Source organism: Pongo abelii, chromosome 4, assembly GCF_028885655.2.
Source record: "Pongo abelii isolate AG06213 chromosome 4, NHGRI_mPonAbe1-v2.0_pri, whole genome shotgun sequence".
Classification (NCBI taxonomy): domain Eukaryota; kingdom Metazoa; phylum Chordata; class Mammalia; order Primates; family Hominidae; genus Pongo; species Pongo abelii.
Window position 1 is genome coordinate 2728955 of NC_071989.2, and position 19255 is coordinate 2748209.

At 51.2% G+C, this 19255-nt stretch overlaps 2 protein-coding genes across 5 annotated transcripts; both read right to left on the minus strand.

Annotated features, from left to right (window-relative positions):
* Window positions 1-326: 326 nt before the first annotated feature.
* LOC129059320 (proline-rich protein 2-like) lies at window positions 327-9236 on the minus strand. The gene is made up of 2 exons (XM_054555378.2): window positions 6781-9236; window positions 327-6636 (listed from the first exon to the last, which is right to left on the minus strand). The coding sequence occupies exons 1-2, from the start codon at window positions 7620-7622 to the stop codon at window positions 6588-6590; spliced, it is 891 nt and encodes a 296-aa protein (XP_054411353.1). The 5' UTR covers window positions 7623-9236; the 3' UTR covers window positions 327-6587.
* Window positions 9237-9330: 94 nt separating this feature from the next.
* Window positions 9331-19126, minus strand: IRX2 (iroquois homeobox 2). Of its 4 annotated transcripts, none has more exons than XM_063724045.1 (5): window positions 18595-19126; window positions 16810-17215; window positions 15773-16480; window positions 14961-15036; window positions 9331-10509 (listed from the first exon to the last, which is right to left on the minus strand). In XM_063724045.1, the coding sequence occupies exons 1-4, from the start codon at window positions 18844-18846 to the stop codon at window positions 14984-14986; spliced, it is 1419 nt and encodes a 472-aa protein (XP_063580115.1). In that variant the 5' UTR covers window positions 18847-19126; the 3' UTR covers window positions 9331-10509; window positions 14961-14983. The 4 variants fall into 4 exon arrangements, with proteins under 4 accessions (XP_063580115.1, XP_054411352.1, XP_009238844.2 ...); XM_054555377.2 differs by lacking the exon at window positions 9331-10509 and adding an exon at window positions 13289-14162 and having other exon boundaries at window positions 18595-19125; XM_009240569.4 differs by lacking the exon at window positions 9331-10509 and adding an exon at window positions 13289-14230 and having other exon boundaries at window positions 18595-19125.
* Between the last annotated feature and the right edge of the window lie 129 nt (window positions 19127-19255).

Here is a 19255-nt window from a genome sequence, read left to right on the forward strand (position 1 = left end):
CCTGAGCAGGGCATGGTGCTCCACCTGCGGCTTCTCCTCTCCTTCTCTCTGTCACATCCCCTTCTGCTTCTCACTTTAAAAATCTTGCCATCAGCTTATGGCATTCCAAGACTTCAGGATCATTTAAACATGTACCTTAATAAGGGCACATGTTTAAAATAAATTATAATTATCTGCATCTTAGATTGAGCTAAAAAGCATTCACAGGAAGAGGGTCTGAGAATGTGAAGAGGGCCACGCGAGTCTCCTGTGCAGGACAGAGAGCAAAGGATGCTCACTGAGAGCCTGACTTTGAGGTTCTGAGATTGCACGAAAGACCCCAAGAATCCCTGTTCTACACATGAGCTGCTTCCTTGGCCCAAACACAAAGATCTTTCCTCCAGTCAGGAGGCCCAGGAACTCTGAGGCAGGTGGCTGTCTGCATCAGGGCCCTGCAGCCAACACAACACCTGCTGTGACTGTCTGCACAGCCTCTTACACCTGACTGTCTACACAAGCCTCCTGCACCTGACTGTCTACACAAGGCTCTTACACCTGTGTACACAAGCCTCCTGCAGCTGTCTACACAAGCCTCCTGCACCTGACTGTCTATACAAGCCTCCTGCACCTGTCTGCTCAAGCCTCCTGCACCTGACTGTCTACACAAGCCTCCAGCAGATGGTTTTCTACAAGGGGCCCATGCAGCCAGTAGTCTATGCAAAGCCCCAGAAGGAAGAGGTGTTTTCAGATGATAGCAATGCACCCACTGGAAACCCAGCAGGGATGAAGGAGGAGAGTGGAGCAGAAGGAAACTAGCAAAACTGGGGTTTTCCAGGGGGTCCAGCAGCCTTGGGTTGGAGTCTTCAGGGTAGCAGTTCACCCAAAAGCCCTGTGATTTGGCAAGGGTGCAGCTGTTCTGTGCTCTGGGAGGACATTCTGGTGGTGGGTGTGAAGCAGCATGGTAAAGGGAGGCTTTGAAGCAGGAGGCTGGTGTTGAGGATTCGTAAAGGGCAGAGGGTGAGCAGTAGCAGGGAATGGGAAAGGCAGGAGAAGAGGGTAAAATGAGGCCAGTGGGCAGATGAGCATTGCTTTTTAAATTGCCATGTGTTTTCCTATCAAAACTGCTGAAAAGAAAATGCTCAGTCTCATGAGATTGTGGCTTATGACATCTGTTGTTTCTTCTTCTTCCTGTAAATTCTCTCGACCTGGAGCATAAAGTACTACTTGAACATTGCATCCTTTTTGAACAAATCCGGTGTCTTCCGCAGACATACAGGGTAGCCACAGTGAAGAAGAAGTGAGCGGATAGGGTGCCGGATGAGGTGCTGCTCTGGGCCACATGACAGGCAAAAGGCATCCAGGAGTTGTTCTAAATACACAACTCAAGATAGCAGTGGCTGCATTGCCCTGGAGCCAATGAGGACCCTTAAGAAAGCTGTCTTCCCTGTAGGTTTGAAGTGGGTTTTGATGGTCTCATTTCTAGTGCATTTAGATTCATAAGTTGGATTGCACAGAAACACAATGAAATCCAACAAGAAATTATTGGAAGCTCAAGTTACTATCTCATGATTCCAGCTACACTTGAGCTGAAAGTGAGAATTTTAAGGGAACTCTAATCCGTCAGCCACAGGCAATGTATCCAACATGTATACATTTGAATGTAGCTTGCACAGGTGGCTCCAAGTGCCAAATCTCATTGAAAACCCTCATGCCCAGAGTTGTTCCTTTGATTGCATCAAATTGTTTCTCCCCTTTTCTATCTGTGAACACTTAAAAACAACCTCTCAGTTGGAGAGGCTGCTTGGAGTGAGTCCACAAATATATGCTGTGTTTATTTCAGGTCAGTGCAAACCTAGCAATTCTCCCTGGACTATGAATCTTGCATCCTCGTAAGTCAAGGAGACCTCAGGGTTATATGGAAAAGTCTGGAGTCCATTTCAAGAGTGAGTGAGGCATTGTATTCTAGATATGCCTCCTGCCATGGGAAGAGACCATTCCAAGGATGCTGAGAAGGACCAAGTTCCACCTCATCTTGCCTGGCTGCCTGAATGCTGCCTAAATTTTCATCTTGAGGATTTTATTTCTTATTTTCTCAGCCTTGGTTCATCAAGTTTTAGAAAAAAAAAAAAAAGTACCAATTCCTGGGTCCACTCCAAGCCCACTGAGCTCCAATCTGCTTCCCGGTGGCCCGAATGTCCAACCAGGCTTAAGGACCCTGGCTTGAGACATGAAGGCACTGAATGTGAACGGTGAGTGGCACACATGCTGACTGTCAGTAAATCCATGCTGAGCTAAAATGATCATGTTTAAATGGTAACATTTACTTATTCATTAGAAGAGTACATGATTCAAGAACAGGCTTTCTTAGAGAAAGGAAAGAATGGGAAGGCTTGGGAAGTCCACCAAGCAAAGAGAAATGTTGAAATGAATATTGGGATTCCTGTGCTGAAAGACAAGGTTTGTCTACTTTGTATGTTACCATAGGGTGATTCTGGATGAACAAAGGCTGTGTAACCCTTCATCTCCATCCATGAAAGATGTTCAGATGTGTGAGTTTAGTTATGTGAATTCTGACCCAGCTTCCCCCTACTGCACTCCAGAGCTCCAAGCTATGCATAAAGAAAAGTCTCACTTGGCAAATATTTTTCAATATGTTTCATCAATATTAAGTTTTCTAGATTTTGGTAAATGAAAATTAAGAATGCCTAGTCAAATTTGAATTTCAGATAACCAACAAAACTTAAATGTAACTGGTTGTCTTGTATTTAGCAACTCCGTACTTTACATATACTTATATGTTCATTTTGAATATTTATATATCATTTCTGTTTTTATTGCATTGTACTTCTATTGTACTTTTTATTTGTCTCAGATTTCTAAGGTGTACTTCTGAAATTAGGAAGGGATCTGTTTTTGTGCTATACAAAATGAAAACCCATAGAAAGTAAGTACAACACAAAGAGTGAACCCTAATATAAACCATGGATATAGTTAATCATAATGTGTCAATATTAGTTTATCAATTGTAACAAGTGCACCATACTAATGCAAGATGTGAATAATGGGAAAACATGAGGGTCAGGTTATCTGGGAACATGACATTTGCTACGCATTTTTCTCTAAACCCGTAAGTTGTCTAACAAATATTTTTTAAAAAATCAAACATACAACATGTATAAACACATGCTAATATGTTTTATTTTCTATATGATGTAAGCAGAATCTGGCATCCTGGGTGTGAAGTTAGAAGGAAACTGAGAATTGAGCTGAATGCCAGGCCCCATGATCCTGGTGAACTGCTGATAAGATGCTCACCAGCAACTAGTGGAGCTTGGTAATTGTCTGAGATTTAAACTCAGAACTCAGAAGCCCAGACTGTAGCAAAAGCTACCTCTGAGTCTAGCCGTGCTGCACCCAGGTTAAAAGGAAGTAGAAATTGGAACTATTAACCTCAAGGAAGAAAAAAATTCCACTCTGTGCCCTGCTCCACGTGGCCCTTTTCCCTGTGGGGCAGCTCTGAGGTCTTGCCATGCTCCTTGGCCTCCTCCCGTCTGAACTGACCTTCTTACCCTATCAGTCCACGCCATGGGTTCCTAACATCTAGTGCAGTTGAAACCGACATCCCAGTCTTCCCCCAAGCCCCTGTGTCACACCTTGGCGTTTACTCTTCCCAACAGCCCTCGGGTGGGTGATGTGTGCAGGTGGGAGGATGAGGTTCAGCAGGGATGCTTGCAGCCTTGCCCTCCACTGGGCCCTGGTGAAGCACTCCAGCCCTGAGTTCACACCTGGGATCTCCCAAATGTATGCCCTTCCCACCACCCTGTCCCCTTCTGCTGCGATTTCTGAGTCCTCTTTCATCTCAGGGATTAAATTTTTAGAATTAAAACAATTCAGCTTCATAATTAAACTTTTTATTGAAAACTTTTTATGGATAAGTTATAGTGTGCATTGTGTCTTTAAATTTTAATAGAAAGCTTTGAATATGCTAGAAGAAAAATGTTTTTGGAAAATCACGAACAATTTAGTTATTTTTATTTCTTACATTTGATTTGCTGTCAATTTTTGATGAAGATATATTTAAATGTATGCTTTGAGAAGGATCACTTTTTAATTTTTGAACCACTGTTGTCAAAACACAAATTATGTGAAAATCTTGATTGCTACAGGATATGGAGTGATTCTATTTTTTTAAAGGCAAAATATTTCATAGGATAAATATATAATTTATGAATTATTCTGTCTTTATTTTTTTGCAAATCCTAACATTGCTACCCCCTCAAAATAGAATGCCAGACGTGCGTAAGAATCATTAAATCTGATCCTCTTTTGATATGTTGATGACTTCCCTGCAAATCATGCTTTGCACGTATTTTGTGATTTCTCTCATTTGAAAACGTATTTTCCAAGGCAGGAGGATAAGCATATTGTATACGAGCACATTGTATCTAGCAGCTGATTTACAAGTGGTCAGTGTTCAGACACACAGGGCCTCATTTGTCCTCTTGTCCTGGTCCCCACTGCAGCCATCCCTAGTGGATAGGTGGACAGCATGCGGTGGTGGTCTGTGGAAGTGGGCCAACCACAGCCATGCCGGAACCAGCCTGACCCACGGCCTGCTCATGCCTGTGGAACCCCAAAACCTGACATAGGAAGTAGCTCCGTTCATTCACGAGAGGCCTCAGGTGTGGCTCCTGGTCACTTTAACATCCACGTGGGTAGCAAGTGACAAGTAAATACAGAAAAATACCTGCATTATTGAGCAGCCGTTCTCCAGCTGAGTTAGAAGAATCTTCCAGGCAGACGGATCAGTCTGTTCAGGTCAGCTGAGAAAGGAAAGAGCTCAGTGTTCAGAGGTTCAGAGAAGTGACAGGACTGGCGAGGACAGAGGGAGGAGACAAGCAGACCCTGGACACATTTCTGTACCCTCTGGCCTTCCTTGGCTTCATCTAACTAACAAGAAGCCCTCTGCAGAGCCTGCTACGTGGGGCCCAGTGGCACATGGAAGAGATGGGCTTTCAGGGGCAGTCATTTGGGCCACTCAGATGAGCCCCACTAGCAGGTCTCGAGTGCTGTCCTCTCCACCAAGACCACAGGAGTCGATGGTGAGCACCCACTTCCCCAGCCCCATCTCCTGCCTGTCCTGTAGGGCAACTGTCTAAAGACAGGGCTGTGGACCATGCCTGGGTGTTCACCCATCCTACTGCATCTCATGTCTACCCATAGTAGCCAGTACCTGCCCCCAAACATTCCTCCTGAGGCTGCCAGTTCTTGTAGGAAGTGGCCCCGGTGCCAGACTAACAGCTTTCCTAGGCTTCGGAACACCGAGATGATTTAGGGCCATCGCTGATCTTCACCTACCAGAGAAGTTTTTCACCAGGGGCTTTTCCGGACCTCAAAGTAACAGCCAGGTTAAGGAACCCCTGGCCTGGGGATGTCCTCCTGCCCACCCCCTGCAGACCACAGCCCACCTGTCCTGCCTGCTGCTAGGCGTCCTCCCACTCCTCCTGGCCTTGTTTGCACTGGAAAGTTGGGGTGCATCACCAGTGCACCTGAATGTATTATTTGCTTCCGCTTAAAGATCGTAAAGTCAGTAAATTGTTTAAAATATAACTCATTTGAGGGTCTAGCTCCTGCAAAGTCTATTTGTCTTCTTTCAAAGCATGCCTTAACTCAGCCCCTTCCTTTATAAAACAGTCCAGCTCCACAGAAATTTTAAACAAACTGTCCCTCTCCTCTGCGCTTGGGCTCAGCCCCCTCCCGGTCACAGGCCTGCCTGGAAGAAGCAGATTGGGCCCTCTCAGCTACTTCTGTTTATATCTGGGCCCATTATCATGAAGGGCACTTTTATTTGAGGAGTTGAGTATTACATTAGCATTATAAAACAAATTGTTTTTCCATTGCTTGAGAGCCAGGGAGAATAAACCTGGACGGGCCATGGCCTCCTATTCAAATAAACTAACGTCATCCTGGGTACCAAGGAGCCTGATCCGCTCCCCTGTTCCCCGCTTGGGCCGAGTTGTCCTCCCGGCCGCCTCTTTGGTCCCCTGGCCTCCGGGGCTCAGTGGGCTGTTCCCAGGGAAGCCTCCACCGTCTCTCCACCAGGGCTGTGCAGTGACCCCGAGAGTCCAATGGCAGAAAGGATGGGGCTCATCACAGGGCCCTGGACCCCAAAGGTTACAAAGCACACACCCCTCCCCATCTGACCCCTCACCACCCCCAGCCGCACGCTCGGGCCTCCCTCCTCCTGTGCCTCCGGGACCGGCTCCCCACCTGCGGGAGGCCAAATGTGTGGCTCCAGAGACCCTCCACCTGAACTACCGGCTCCCAGAGCCCCAGTCAAGGCCGCCAGAGGTCGCGGAGGGTGAAGCCAATGGACCTGGACGCCGAGGCCCGGGAGAGGAAGGAGCGGGGTAATGGCTGTGGCTGGAAACCCTCTTCTGACTCCCCAGGCTGCCGGGTAGGCCTACTGTGGGATGGGATCAGGCGACCAGACGTGCTCTCCGTCTTCTCCATACCGGCCGCTGACTCCGCTGTGTCCCCTTGGATCCATCACCACCTCCAGGCAGCCCTCCAGCGGGTTCTGGTGGCGCCGAGCGCTTCGAGGGGGCTCAACGCGCTTTGTTGGGCCTGTAAAATCCGGCTTGTCGCATAAACTCCCTGAAGAAGAGAACAAACTTCCCAGAGCAGTGGCCCGCGGGGAGCGGTGCAGACACCGCGGCAACCCACTCGGAGCCCTCTGACCCTCCCTCCGTGTGCCCAAGGGGCGTCCCCAGAGGTGTCGCCTGCAAGGCGGCCGCGTACGTCGTTCTCAGTGCGGGTCCTGGGGGCGGCGGCGGTGCCGGGGGTACGGCCTGGGGTCCCGTCGGTGTCCCCTGCCCGCCTGGGCGCTGGGGCCACAGATCGGGGCTACTCGGCTCGCGCCGACCGAACGCTGCAGCCAGAGCGGTGGAAAAGCGCTGGGTAGGCCGGCCTGGGGCTGTCGAGCTCTGCTGCAGCGCGCAGCAGAAATACGGTGTGCAGGCAGGACCCGAAACATAAGAGACCGGGGGGACTGGGGAGGAGGGGAAGGCTGGCTGTGGCGGGAACCTGGGCGCTCGGCACCTCCCCTGGTCCCGGGGGCCCTGAACCCCCGCCGCCGTCGCCGCCGGACCCCGCGATCGTCCTGAACCCGGACCAGGCGCTTTCGGTTTCCCGGCGGTCTGCGGCGCTGCTTTGTTCACCCTGCGCGCGCGGTCCCCAGAGTCCCGAGCTGCGGGCCTGAGGCTGAGGGCGAGGGAGCGAGGCGAGCACCCGGGCCCAGCCACGGAGGAGTCCCGACCACCAAGGGAGCAGGGGGACTGGGAGGCAAGAGGTCGGGGGAGGCCGGGATCAGGGCGGGAGGAACCCGATGGGTTCTGCTGCGGCTTCAGGAGCGGGGTATAGGGTAGGATCAGAAAGGGGACTGAAGCCCGGGACCAGAACTGGGGGTGCCAGGAGCGGGACCTCCAGTGGGAGCTGCGGGGTCCTCGCGGGTTCTTGCGGGCCGGTTGGTGGCTACCCATCCCCAGAAGCCTGGCTGCATTCCCCTCTAAGGAGGCTTCGAAGGGCCGGACTGGGTTTCCCCTCCAGGGCACCGGGTCGCAAAAGCGGCGTCGAAAACTCATGAACAGGCGGCCGGGTCTGGGGCCGCCGGGGCAGTCGTGGCGTTGGGGGCGTCCTGCCCATTGGGCTGACTTCAGGGTCTCGGTCTGCGGCCTCCCTGGCCGTCCCTGCCTCCTTTTCCAGGTGTGCCTCGGCCCAGGGCTCCCAGCCACCACCTTGGGGCTGCAGAAGGCGGGCGGTCACGCCGGGGCGGAGGCCAGGAGGCGGCTCACCCCGTCTCCAAGCTTTCCTGACCTGCGACTGTTCGGTTCTCCCGACTGGCCTTGGTCGTTGCCTTTTAGGGTCTCGGTGTGACCAACTAAGCAGACACCCAGCGGCAGCGCCGCACTTGGGGAGACTGCAGGACAGAAATGGGCCTAGAGGTGAAGGAGCCCTTCCCAAATCGGACAGTCCCGGGGCTGGAGAGCCGGGAGCAACCCAGTTCCCTGAAGAAATGATTGCAGTTGCTCAGGCAAAACACATAGGCCTGGAACCAACCCTGGGTGGGCGTTTAAGGGCTTGAGCCAGCTTCTGCCCCTCAAGACTCCCCAGGGAGCACGCGCCTGCGGGGAAGGACGTGGGCCGGGTGGAAAGTGGCCCGGAACCCCGGGAAGAAGGCGGGCAGGGCACCAGGCAGGCCGCTGGGCCAGCGCCACTAGCTCTCGCACCTTCGGCCCAGGGTCTCCAGCACTGGGAGGGCGACAGCGGCGACAGTGCACCGTCCCCCTTGCGCGCACTGAGGAGCCTGTCTTGGAGCTGAGACCTCCTCGCCCCCTCCAAGCTTACTGAGCACCCGGCCGGCAGCCCCCGACTCCCCGGGACGCTGCCTTGACCCCACCTAATCTGGTCACTCACCTCCTAACCTTTCAGGGTCCAGAAGGACCCGCGTCCTGCCCCACCTTGCTGGGTGCAGAGCCTGGTGCACGCGGGACCCGCACCCGCACGAACACGCAGCGCCCTTCCCGGCCTCAGGCCGAGCCGGACCACAACGCCGCTATTAGTAAGGACTAAAAACGAAACTTCTCCCCGAAGCCCAACTTTCCCCAGTAAGAAGGTGTCAAGGGTTAAACCGTTCGATTTGCCCTTTTTCTTGATCTTAGAGGGAAGAGGCTAGAACTCCTGGCACCTTTATGGGCCTCAGACCTGTGGCTGCTGCCAGCAGTCTCAGTCCCACTAACTTTGATCAGCCTTATTAATTCCAGCTGTGCTCTATTTGTTTGTCATTTTCCCCTTTTCCTCTGGAATCATTATTTATAGCACGGGGGAAAAAAAAAAGCCCACTGTTAGAATGGAGGCAAGGAGGGAATTTCTGAGAACCATTGGGTGAATGTATTTTTCCTTAAAGGTCACCAAAAAGGCGGGGAGGGGGAGGGGTGAGTCTTGACTCTTACGAGCTCTTCTTTGAATTTATTACTCAAGAGCATTAACTAATCACCAGATCAGATAAATGAAAAAAAAATTCCCTAAAATAACCCAAGGTAATTATAACCGTGCTGTTGACACTAACGATTAATAATTGATCAGGAGTCACACACAATAAATTGTCAATTTATCTCCCCACAAAAATGCGAGTGCTTGTGTAGCATTCTGTTTTGTTTCTTCCCTCTGGGTATTTTCTGTGAATATCGAGTCTGTATTGGAGGCAGCCCCAAACCTCATAGTCAATTCTTTAAGAATATTAGATTTCATTTATTTACAGCTCCATATAGAACAAAGTAACATTAGAACACCTTTTAAAAATACTTTTCTTTATTATCATGGGGCCAGAGTTAAACAAACAAAAAAAATTCTTCCTCTTTCCTTTTATCTGGGATTGCGCAAACATGGACAACAGATATTTCCTTTCTTCATTGTATTAGCAATACAGTCCTCCTAAATTGTGTCTTCAATTATTATCTTTCTTAGAAAGAGAGAGAACACTCTGCCTTCACAGTAGGAAACACAAGACTATTCTCTGTTCCAAGGGTGGAGGGGACAGAGGTGCCGGTTGAGGCCACATCCATCTGTTTCTAGGGATGCAGCTGAAGGGAGAGGCTGACGCATACAAGTGGGGTGTCTGCTTCCTAAAACTGGGGCTCAAAGTGTTTTATCTTCCACCTGTCAATGGCTGAGGTCCAAGTGCATATTGTTGAAAACCAGATTCGTAGCATTCTAGCCCAAGCAAAGGGGAGGGCTAGTGAGTGCTGTCATTATGGCCAATAGACAGTAATTTTCAGCAACTGGAAAATTATATTGTCGTAGATTACTTCTCCTTATAATTAGCCTTTAAAATATCTGTAGGGATTTGTCACTTGCATAAAGGTTTGAAAATACATCAAAGGGACATGTCCCCCTTGCGATTTGTAGAAATTCAAATGATGTTAATCATAATATCCACATAGCACAGACGGTTGTGTATCGTTCCCAAGATAGCCTCTTCGGTTAACACTTTCAAAAAAATAGTTAAAGTGTTATTTTTGTAAAAGCAGTTTAAAACATATTTAATATATCTATTTATATTTTAATTTTGAGTCTAAATGAATATTTTCCTTGGGATTCTCAAGGCACTGGGCAACTAAAGAAAAATTATATAGTGATAATTATTGTATATTGTTACTTGGATGAAACTTTCTCATAATTCAGTTCAGAGTGTTATTGAAATTTGAAAATGCCTCTGAGTGGACCACAAATTGGTTTGGAATAATTTTTTTTCCAAATTGATGTCTGTTTAATTGGGCTGTAACAGTGGTAGTTTAGTATGTACATTTACTCCGTAGTTAAAAAACAAAGGGTCCACTTTACTTTTAGCCTCCTTGATAAGTATTTAAATGCAATTGTAAATGATCCGAAAACGCGCACGGGCTTCGGAGGTGGCTATTTCATCCTTGTGTTTCTTCGCAGTGGTTCTCGCCTCCCAGAATCCGGAGAGATCTAATAAACACATAAGTTAAAGAGAGCCTCAGGGGAACCCCGAGCCCTCCCCCGCCACTCTCCCATCTCCAGAATGAGATCCGCGGCGGCCCGGCGAGGGGGTTATGGTGAAGCGCACCCCAGGTAGGCTACCCTGAGCCCAGGCCCAAGGCTGCCCCTCTAGGCCCCCAGCACCCAGCCCCCTTCCTCTCTCTCCGCTCCCCGCCCCTCCTTCCTCGCATCAGACAAAGGTGGATGAAGTTCTTTTCAAGTTTCAAAGGCAGTTGCTGGGCAGCTTTGCAGAAACAATAACTCTTTTATTGGGAACAAATGTTGACATTTGACGGGCGCTGGAGGCAGCGCCCGCGCCGGCCGCCGGGCAAGCGCCCCGGTGCTCTCGGCAGCGCCCGGCCCCCGGGGCCCACCTGAGATTAAAGCGCGAATTCCGATAAATCAGCTCTAAGGAAACCCTGGGCCGCGGAGAGCAGAAGGGCTGTCGCGGATCCACCACGCGGGCGCCGGGCCGCGGAGCCGGGAGCGCGCCCAGGCCTGCACCCGCAGCAAAGCCAAGGCCACCGCCCCAAAGCCCATCTGCTCCTGGTCGCCCCGGCCTCAGTCAACAACAGCAAACGTGTATCTTGGAGGGCTAGGTAATTTTTGAATATGAAAATTTTAAAGCAAAAATAAAATTCAGACCCCATTAGCTTCCCTCTCCAGTGAAAGATATCTCTCTTTCTCCTTCCTTCCTCATTCATCTTTCCCAATGACCAGCATGGAGAGGAGCTCATAAATCACTCTACATTTCTTTAAAAAGATCCCTCTAAACACCTGCAGGTTTTATGTTCTTAGTGTATATTTTAGAAATCAAGTTCTCTAGAAGGAAATTCAGGTCAGGAGACAGAGTGGGTAAGTTATGGAAATCTTTAATAATTTGTTGGGCATATAAACATCAAAGAAGCTTCCTTAGCCTTGGCTAATCTCCTGAGCTGCTTTGAGTTTTCACCAATTGAAATGTGCATGTCCTCCCAGAGAATGGAGTCGTGTGTGTGTGTGTGTGTGTGTGTGTGTGTGCGTTAAAAGGGAACAGGGATCGCATGTTCGGGTAAAACAATCTTCCTTGTTCCAAAGCGAGGCGGCTTTTACCCCTGCTCCAATGCCTGAACATAAGCGCAAAGGTTAATTTTGGCTTAGCTTTTCTACTCCCACACTTAAGAAATGTACTGCCTTAAATGTTGTATCTTCATTAGAGTGCATGATCTTTCCGTGTTTATTTTGTTAAATATTGTTAACTTTCATACTTTTCACAGAAGTCTTCCAATTACTCTAGTTATAACATTACATATAGCAGAGACATTGCTGCCATGTGCAATTTATTTCCTGCTGATTTAGGAAATATGGGTAATATTAATAAAACTAAACCATGTAAGTCCTTCAGACAACAATCTAAAATGCTTCCTGAAGGGGAAAATCATTATCTCTATGAAAAGTCTATGAAGGTTTTATTTCTAAAACCAAAACAAGCAAATATACTCAATCCCCCTTTTACCCTCCAGACCTCAGATGTGTTTGTTTCCAGATACACTGCCACAGAGTGGCAAAGCTTACCATGTGAAAAATCTTTCCTCCTGCCAATAGATAGCTCAGCTCCAAACATGTTCATATCTATTACTAGGAGAGGCAGAGAAGACAGAAAAATAGTTCTCCACCGCAGAGATTTACTTTATGTCTGACCTTCAAATGCTTCAATATTTAAAACCAACAAAATACATAAGAAACAACAGAAAACAGAAACCTGGTTCTGCCCCCCTTCTCCACAGTCAAACCACAATCACTTCTCCCCATCGGTATGGCTCTGTGTCCAGTTAACAGTCCCCGGGCTTGGCCTCAAGTATCTAAGATTACTTTCAAACACTCTTTCTAACAAGACCCCAGCAAGAGGCCACTAATTTCTATGGCAAAAAAAGCCACTAGAGAGAGATCCGTTTGTCAATATCAACTGGTCCAGCAATTTCCCATCCTCAGACACATTGGCCTATCGGAGCTGGCAGATGTTTAGACAAGATTTTATAAATTGTTCAATATCAGCCCATAATGAACCCCAACTGACCATTCCAAAGCAGCTAAAAGCATCCCAGACCTCCCCCGCTGGGATCCAATAATGCTCTCATGCTGCAACATTATTAATCATGGAATAAAATAGATGAACCTCTTGAAAAATAAGTGTATGATTGATTAAAGGGCAATCTAAGAAGCTATTATTCTTGTTTTATAACCGTAAGTTATATTCACTCAATTTATCTTTCGAGAGGAAATAAATGATTGTTCATTTCTTCTCTGAAATTATATTATATAGATATCCATATAATTTTGCTGAAAATTAAAGTGACAGTCTTGCTACTTTTATGATACTAATCAAAGGGGATATGTTACTTGACTACAAATTTTAGACTTGTCCTATAATTAGAAAGTGAGTAACACAATAAAGAGGCAGTAGTCTAAGGTTGTTTAAAGGTTTCTTTTCCCCCAGGGTAAAAGTAAGAGCCACTAAAAGGAAAGTAAGTCCCTCCCCCAGATCCTCACCCTAGGTTTAATGTGCATTATTGGAAAAGGAGAGTTAAGAAATCCTTCCATAAATTTGAATAATTAGGCCAATTGGGATAATTCAGGCTTTAAAAAAACAATTATTTCAATCAGTAATTTATTGGTGGGGGGGTGTGACTCTCCATTATCAATATTATTCTCCAGTTTGGTTTACTGAGGAGGTTCAAGAAGCCAGCATCAGAAATAAATATAAAATGCATAGGGTGTCAGATCATTTTATTTTGCCAAGTTTTAAACATGTACACTAACAAGTAATTAGCATACTCAGGGCACAAAAATCTTACGTTTTTTGTTTTTTTTGCAATACATATATAGAAATCATCTACAGCACGTGTTTCTCCCAATTGTATACTTCTCTTCCATCTGCCTTTTTTTTTTTTTTTCAATGATCAAGAGAGAAACCAGAGTTTATTTCACACAGGTTTTCATTAAAAAGGTGAAGTCAGATCACCTGGAGGTTATTCACTAGAGCTCCACCCCAAATCATTCTTCTAGGAAAAATAAGCCCCAAACACCATATTATTGTAGACTAGTCTGTTTTTATTTACAATTTAAGATATAAATTAGTAAAGAATTCGTGTTAAACAACCAACAAAGATTGTATAACCAGCAATGTTCAAATAAAAACCAGGCAGAATTTATTTACAAAAAGTTTAGATTCCATTGCAATACAACTTGCATAAATTACTAGAAGCTTTATATCATTATAAAAATAAATATCAAATTTGTTTCCACTTCTGAAGTACTCAAGTTCTTCAATCACGTTTTATTTCTACTGTGTACATCTTTTACAAATAAACTTTACAGTAAATCCTATCACACCTATAGAATATATACCGTGGCAATGAAGTGATCAATTCAAGATATCCTGAGAAAAACAGATTGTTTTCAAAAGTCACACATACATCGGGGAAACTATACTATGCCAACAAATTCACGTATGTCCAACAATAGTCTGTTCGAATTGTTAGAGTCTGTGGGCTGACAGTGCTGTTTGGATCCTTGTCTTTTACAGTGGCACAAGATGTGGTCTGGATTTAGACATCTGTTTGTTGTATCTGTAAATTTATGAGCTTGGGAAGAGAGAATGGCCTGCTGACTTTTTTTTTTTTTTTTTTTTCAAAGCAATTGTGACACCTACCTGTGGACCAAGGAAAAAACCAAATCATCCCCAATCTTTCAGTTCCACACCAACACCATTATAAAAACGAGTTGATCTGAAGTGGTTCCAACTCTTTCTTATCTTCAGGATATGATTAGTAATTCTGACTTGTTGCAAAGCAACATATTTTTTGAGATGCTGTTGTGAGCCCCGGGAGAATGTCAGAGTCCTGTCCACTTGGACATGGGTGGAGGGGAGGTTGGACAGGGCTGATAAAAGACTAGGACGCCTCGTGTCTCTTCAGTCTTATTTTGCAAACACCATCTATAAAGGTTTTTGCTACTCCAAGTTTTGGTAGCCCAAGCTCATCAAAGCATGTGTCTATTATGTGTCTAGCATAGTAAAAATGGCTCTAAATTGCATATAAATGCCCAGATTTTAATAATCTATTGTTTCAAAAGAAAACAACAGTAGTGTGTAATATATATATATACGTACTATATATATACATATATATATTACACACACACACACACACACACATATATATATATTTTTCCTTCCCTAGGTAAAGGAGCGATAGAACTTGTGCCAAAAAGAGGGAATCTATAAAACAGAAAATATAGTTTCCCCCTTAAGGAAAGAAAAGCTGGACAAGATTGAAATGCTCTGTCTTCTAACCCCATGACCAGAAGCAAGAAAAACACATTAAGCAAGTTGGTGCTGGGAGGCTCCAGAGGGTCTGGGAAGCACCAGGGTGCCCACTTACTTGCATTGCTGTGCTCGGCCCTTCTATAGGTAGGGCTGGACGCCCCCGCCAACCACGGTGCAGCCCTCGCTGGCATCTGTCAGGGGAGTGGGCAGTTAGTCAGAACGGACCCCACAGCCTGCTGGCTGCGCAGACCACCGTGCACCCACCATCCTCCACTCCCAGGCAAACAGCAGTTTGGGAAACCGACTGTCTCCAGGGCCGCAATGTGAGACGACTTTTGGTGATGTTCCCTAGTTCTTAACTTTCCCCCTTGAACTCCTCTTTCGGGTAGCCTGACTTAGGAGCAACAGGCAACATAGTACAGGGGAAAAAACGGGTTTCTTTCCGAACAACAACAACAACAACAACAACAACAAAAAGCGGAAAACATTTGATTTTATCTTTTGAAGACAAAACGCCTCTGAGAGTAACTGGAACGTTTTGTTTGCTTCTAGCCAACGGCAGAAAAGCGGATTCAACTCTGTCTCCTTAACCAACAAGACACCGAAACACACCCAGGCTCATTAGGCGACACGCTGTAATTTGAATTTCGTGGCAATCTGGGTTTGCCGAAACTAAGACAGCCACGATAGTAACAGTCAAAACAACAGTAAATTAAGTAAAAATAAATAATAACAGGGCAAGTCTAAGAAGGCCACACCTTCTTTGGCTTCCATCTCGCCCTCTGCCCTCACTCTGCTAATTCTGGGTCCCAGGAGTGGCCCCCTGGATCTTCTTCCCGGACCCTCCCTCGGGCCTCCCGGGCGCTCCGCCTCCCCGGGGCTGGCTCTCCCTCCCCTCCCGGGCGCCCCCGGCCGCGGGCTGCCTACCTTTCTTGGGCTCGTAGCCGCCGCCCGGGGGCCGGTAGTGGGACTCGAGCGGGTGCGCGCCCGCCTTGCCCGCGTCGCTGGCCGCCTTTGGCGCTGTGTGCAGGGCCTCGCCGGGGGCCGCGGCCGCGGAGTTGTACCGCAGGAGACCCTGGCCCTGCAGCGCCGCGTTCAAGTTCCCGTAGTTTGTGTAGTTGCCGTAGAAGGGCGACGTGTAGTAGAGGGGGCGGCCCAGCAGCGGCGAGGCAGGGTAGGGAGAGCCTCCCGGCGGTGCCCCAGTTGAGGCCGGCGCGGCGGCCGCGGGCAGCCCCGGTGGCCCGCAGCCCGGGCCCAGGCTCGGCTGCTTGAGGTCCGACGTGGCGATCTCGGCCAGCGACCACAGCTTGGGCTTGCTGGCGGGGGGCGGCGCGCCCGGAGACGTCCGGCTGCCCTGGGGCGTCTTGCCGCCACCGCGGGGCGCGGCCTCGGGCGGGGGGCTCAGCAGCGGCGCCTCCAAGCCGGTGAGCGGCGACGAGGTCACGGGCTTGGGCGGCGCCAGGCCCCGCTCGCCCTCCTCGTCGTCGTCCTCGTCGTCCTCCAGGTCGTCGTACTTGTCCTTGCACTCCGAGCCCGATTCGCACAGAGGGTCCCCGACGCGGCACGGAAGCTTCTCCCCGTCCGACTCGGCCGAGCACGAGTGATCCGTGAGCGAGTCCACGTGCAGGCTGATCCCTGCGGGGGCGCGGGCACGGTGGGTGGCACGCGAGGACAGCGCAGACACCTGGAGCCCCCTCCGCCCCCTGTCCTGCGGCACTGGGCCCTCCCCACGGGACCCCTCACCTCTCCCCCACCCGACCACGTGACAGGCGGAGACTGACCTCCCCGGGAAGCGCCCGAGGAATCGCTCGCTCAAATCCCGGCAACCCCAGAGCAATGTGGTGCGGCTGGGGCTCCGGCCCGGACCTGGGGTGTCCGGCGGGCAGCGTCCTCCCCAGCTTAGCTCTGCGCCCCGCCTGGGAAGAAAGCGCCCCGAGACCTTGCGCCTGCCGCTGCCCGCTCACCTTCGTCCTCCGCCGAGGTCTCCGTGCCCTCCTGCGCCTTGTCGGGACTCTCGTCCTTGCTTCTGGCCGCGTCGCCCTCGTCCTCGTCCTCATCTTCGCTTTTGTTCCTCGGGGCCCAGGTCATCTTGTTCTCCTTCTTGAGGCGCCGGCGCGCGTTGGCGAACCAGGTGGAGACCTGAGTGAGGGTCATCTTGGTGATGATGGCTAGCATGATCTTCTCGCCCTTGGTGGGGTAGGGGTTCTTGCGGTGCTCGTTGAGCCAGGCCTTTAGAGTGGCCGTGGCGTCCCGCGTGGCGTTCTTGCGGTACGCGGGGTCGTTGAGCTGGTACGGGTAGGCCGCGCTGCCGTACGGGTGGTAGCTGATGGCGCCGGTCATGCCGGTGGTGTGCGCGTCGTAGGGTGCGCCCTGGAACCAACAAGAGCCTGTGAGTGGAGTATGCGGAGACCCCGCGGGCAACCAGCCAGAGGATGCCACCCCTCCGCCCGCCCATGGCCACCGTTCCCCCGTGAGACTGGCTCTGGGGCTGCGCTTCCCGCCGCAAAAGAGCAGGAAAAACGCAGTGTGATTCGGGACCAGCTGTTGATCACAAAATGTACGGCAGTTTTATTCTCGAATTTTTGAACTATTTCACTTTCCTAAAATGACCCATCTTCCCCTAAGTGTTCCGGAGCCGCGCGTGGCAATGTACACAAACCCTCGCACGTGCGCGCGCACAGGCCCACAGGTAGCTCTTTGATATCTAAATTTCTGCAGATGCTTGGAGTGCGGCTGCCTCCCTCTACTCCCTCTTCCCCGCCCTTATATGGTTAAAAAAACACCCCAGAGCCCCCAATTCACTATTCACTGCTCTAAAGCTGGGCAAATCCAATTTGCAACTCAGAAGCCAGTCACCGTTTCGAATTCTTCAAATACGCCGTAATTAGCATTTTAATTCATCCTTTAACGTTTAAATTCGAGACATTTGCAGCCTTCGCCAAGGCCCCAGCGACTTGGTCGCTGCCCAGAAATTCCACCGAGGGCCGGCAGTCGCGACAACCCCGTAATGGCCTCAATCGCCCGTAACGTGCTTCGCTGCGGCCTGGGCCTGGCCCAGCTCAGGAACCTCGAGACTCGCGAGCCGCCCCCAGGTCGCCGGAGCAGGAGCTGCGCTCGGGCCACGGAGGACTCAGGCGGCCCTTAGCGGGTCACACGCCCGCATGCACGATATTTGAAAGCATGGTCCGCCGGACAGAATAAGGCGGAAACCTGGGCGCCTCGGGCCGGACTCGGGAGCCGCAGCTGAATGCTCGGCTCCCGGGCCTAACTCGGTGACCCCCCGCCGCCCTGAGCCCCGCGAGTGAATGCGAACTGCCCGGCAGTCGGCCCAGAGGCCGCAGTGACGCGGACCCTCGCGCCCCACGCCAATGCAGGCGAGCACACAGCCCGCTCCCAACGCCTCCCCAGGCTGCGGTGCGGGAACCAGGGACAAACGGCGCCAGACCCCGGTCCCCAGCGCGGACGCACTTCCCAGGCTCTCAGAGAAAATTAGCCGGCGAGCCGAGGGGACGCGCCGGGGGCGCGCGGGTCCCGGCCGGGCTCAGGGACGTCCCCGCCGGCCGCGCTGCCCTCTCCACCCGGGGCCCGGCTCAGCCTGCGGGGCGGCCAACCGAGCCGGCGACTCCTGAGTCACCGGCCGCGCCACATTCCCCGCGGCCCCCGCCCGCCGAACCCGAGCCCCGCTCCGCCCGCGCCCCGGTCTGGGTCCCGGCGCCCCAGAGTCCCGCGTCCCGCCCGCGCCCGGTTACCATGTAGGACGGGAAGCCGGCGGCGGCGGCGGCGGCGGCGTCGGCCGAGTACTGCAGCGGGCTCCCGAAGCCGGTGGCCGCCTGAGCCGTGAAGGCCGCCGAGCCCGGGTAGGGGCTGAACGCCGAGCCCGACGCCGAGCGCGCCAGCTCCTCGCTGCGCGGAGCCGCCAAAGCCGACGCGCCGTAGGCCGGGCACGAGTAGAGCGCCAGCGAGCCGGGCGCCTGGTACAGGTAGCCCTGCGGGTAGGACATGGTGGGCGCGGGGCGCGGGGCCCGCGTCACGCCGAGCAGCGGGCAGGGCGCGCGGCGCCCTCCATCCACGCCCGGCCGGGGCGCGGCGCGGCGGCGGGCACCCGGACGGCGGGCGGAGGCAGGCCGGCCCGGGCACTAGCCTGGGCGGCCCGCGGGCCGGGGCGGCGGCGGGGTGGCAGTGGCGGTGGCAGCAGCGCGGAGCCGGTGGGCGCAGCCGCGCGCCAGGCCGGCGGTCGGGGTTTGGGGGAGTCTGGAGTCGGGAGTGAGGAGTTGAGGAAGGAGCGCTCGAGTTTCCGAGGGACATTGGAACGCGCAGCTGTCCATCACGCGCTCATCTGCATATTCGGGGGCCCGCCCCTCCCCTGCTCCGCCCGCTCCAGCCTCCGGGCCGCGGCCGGGGGAGGGGCAG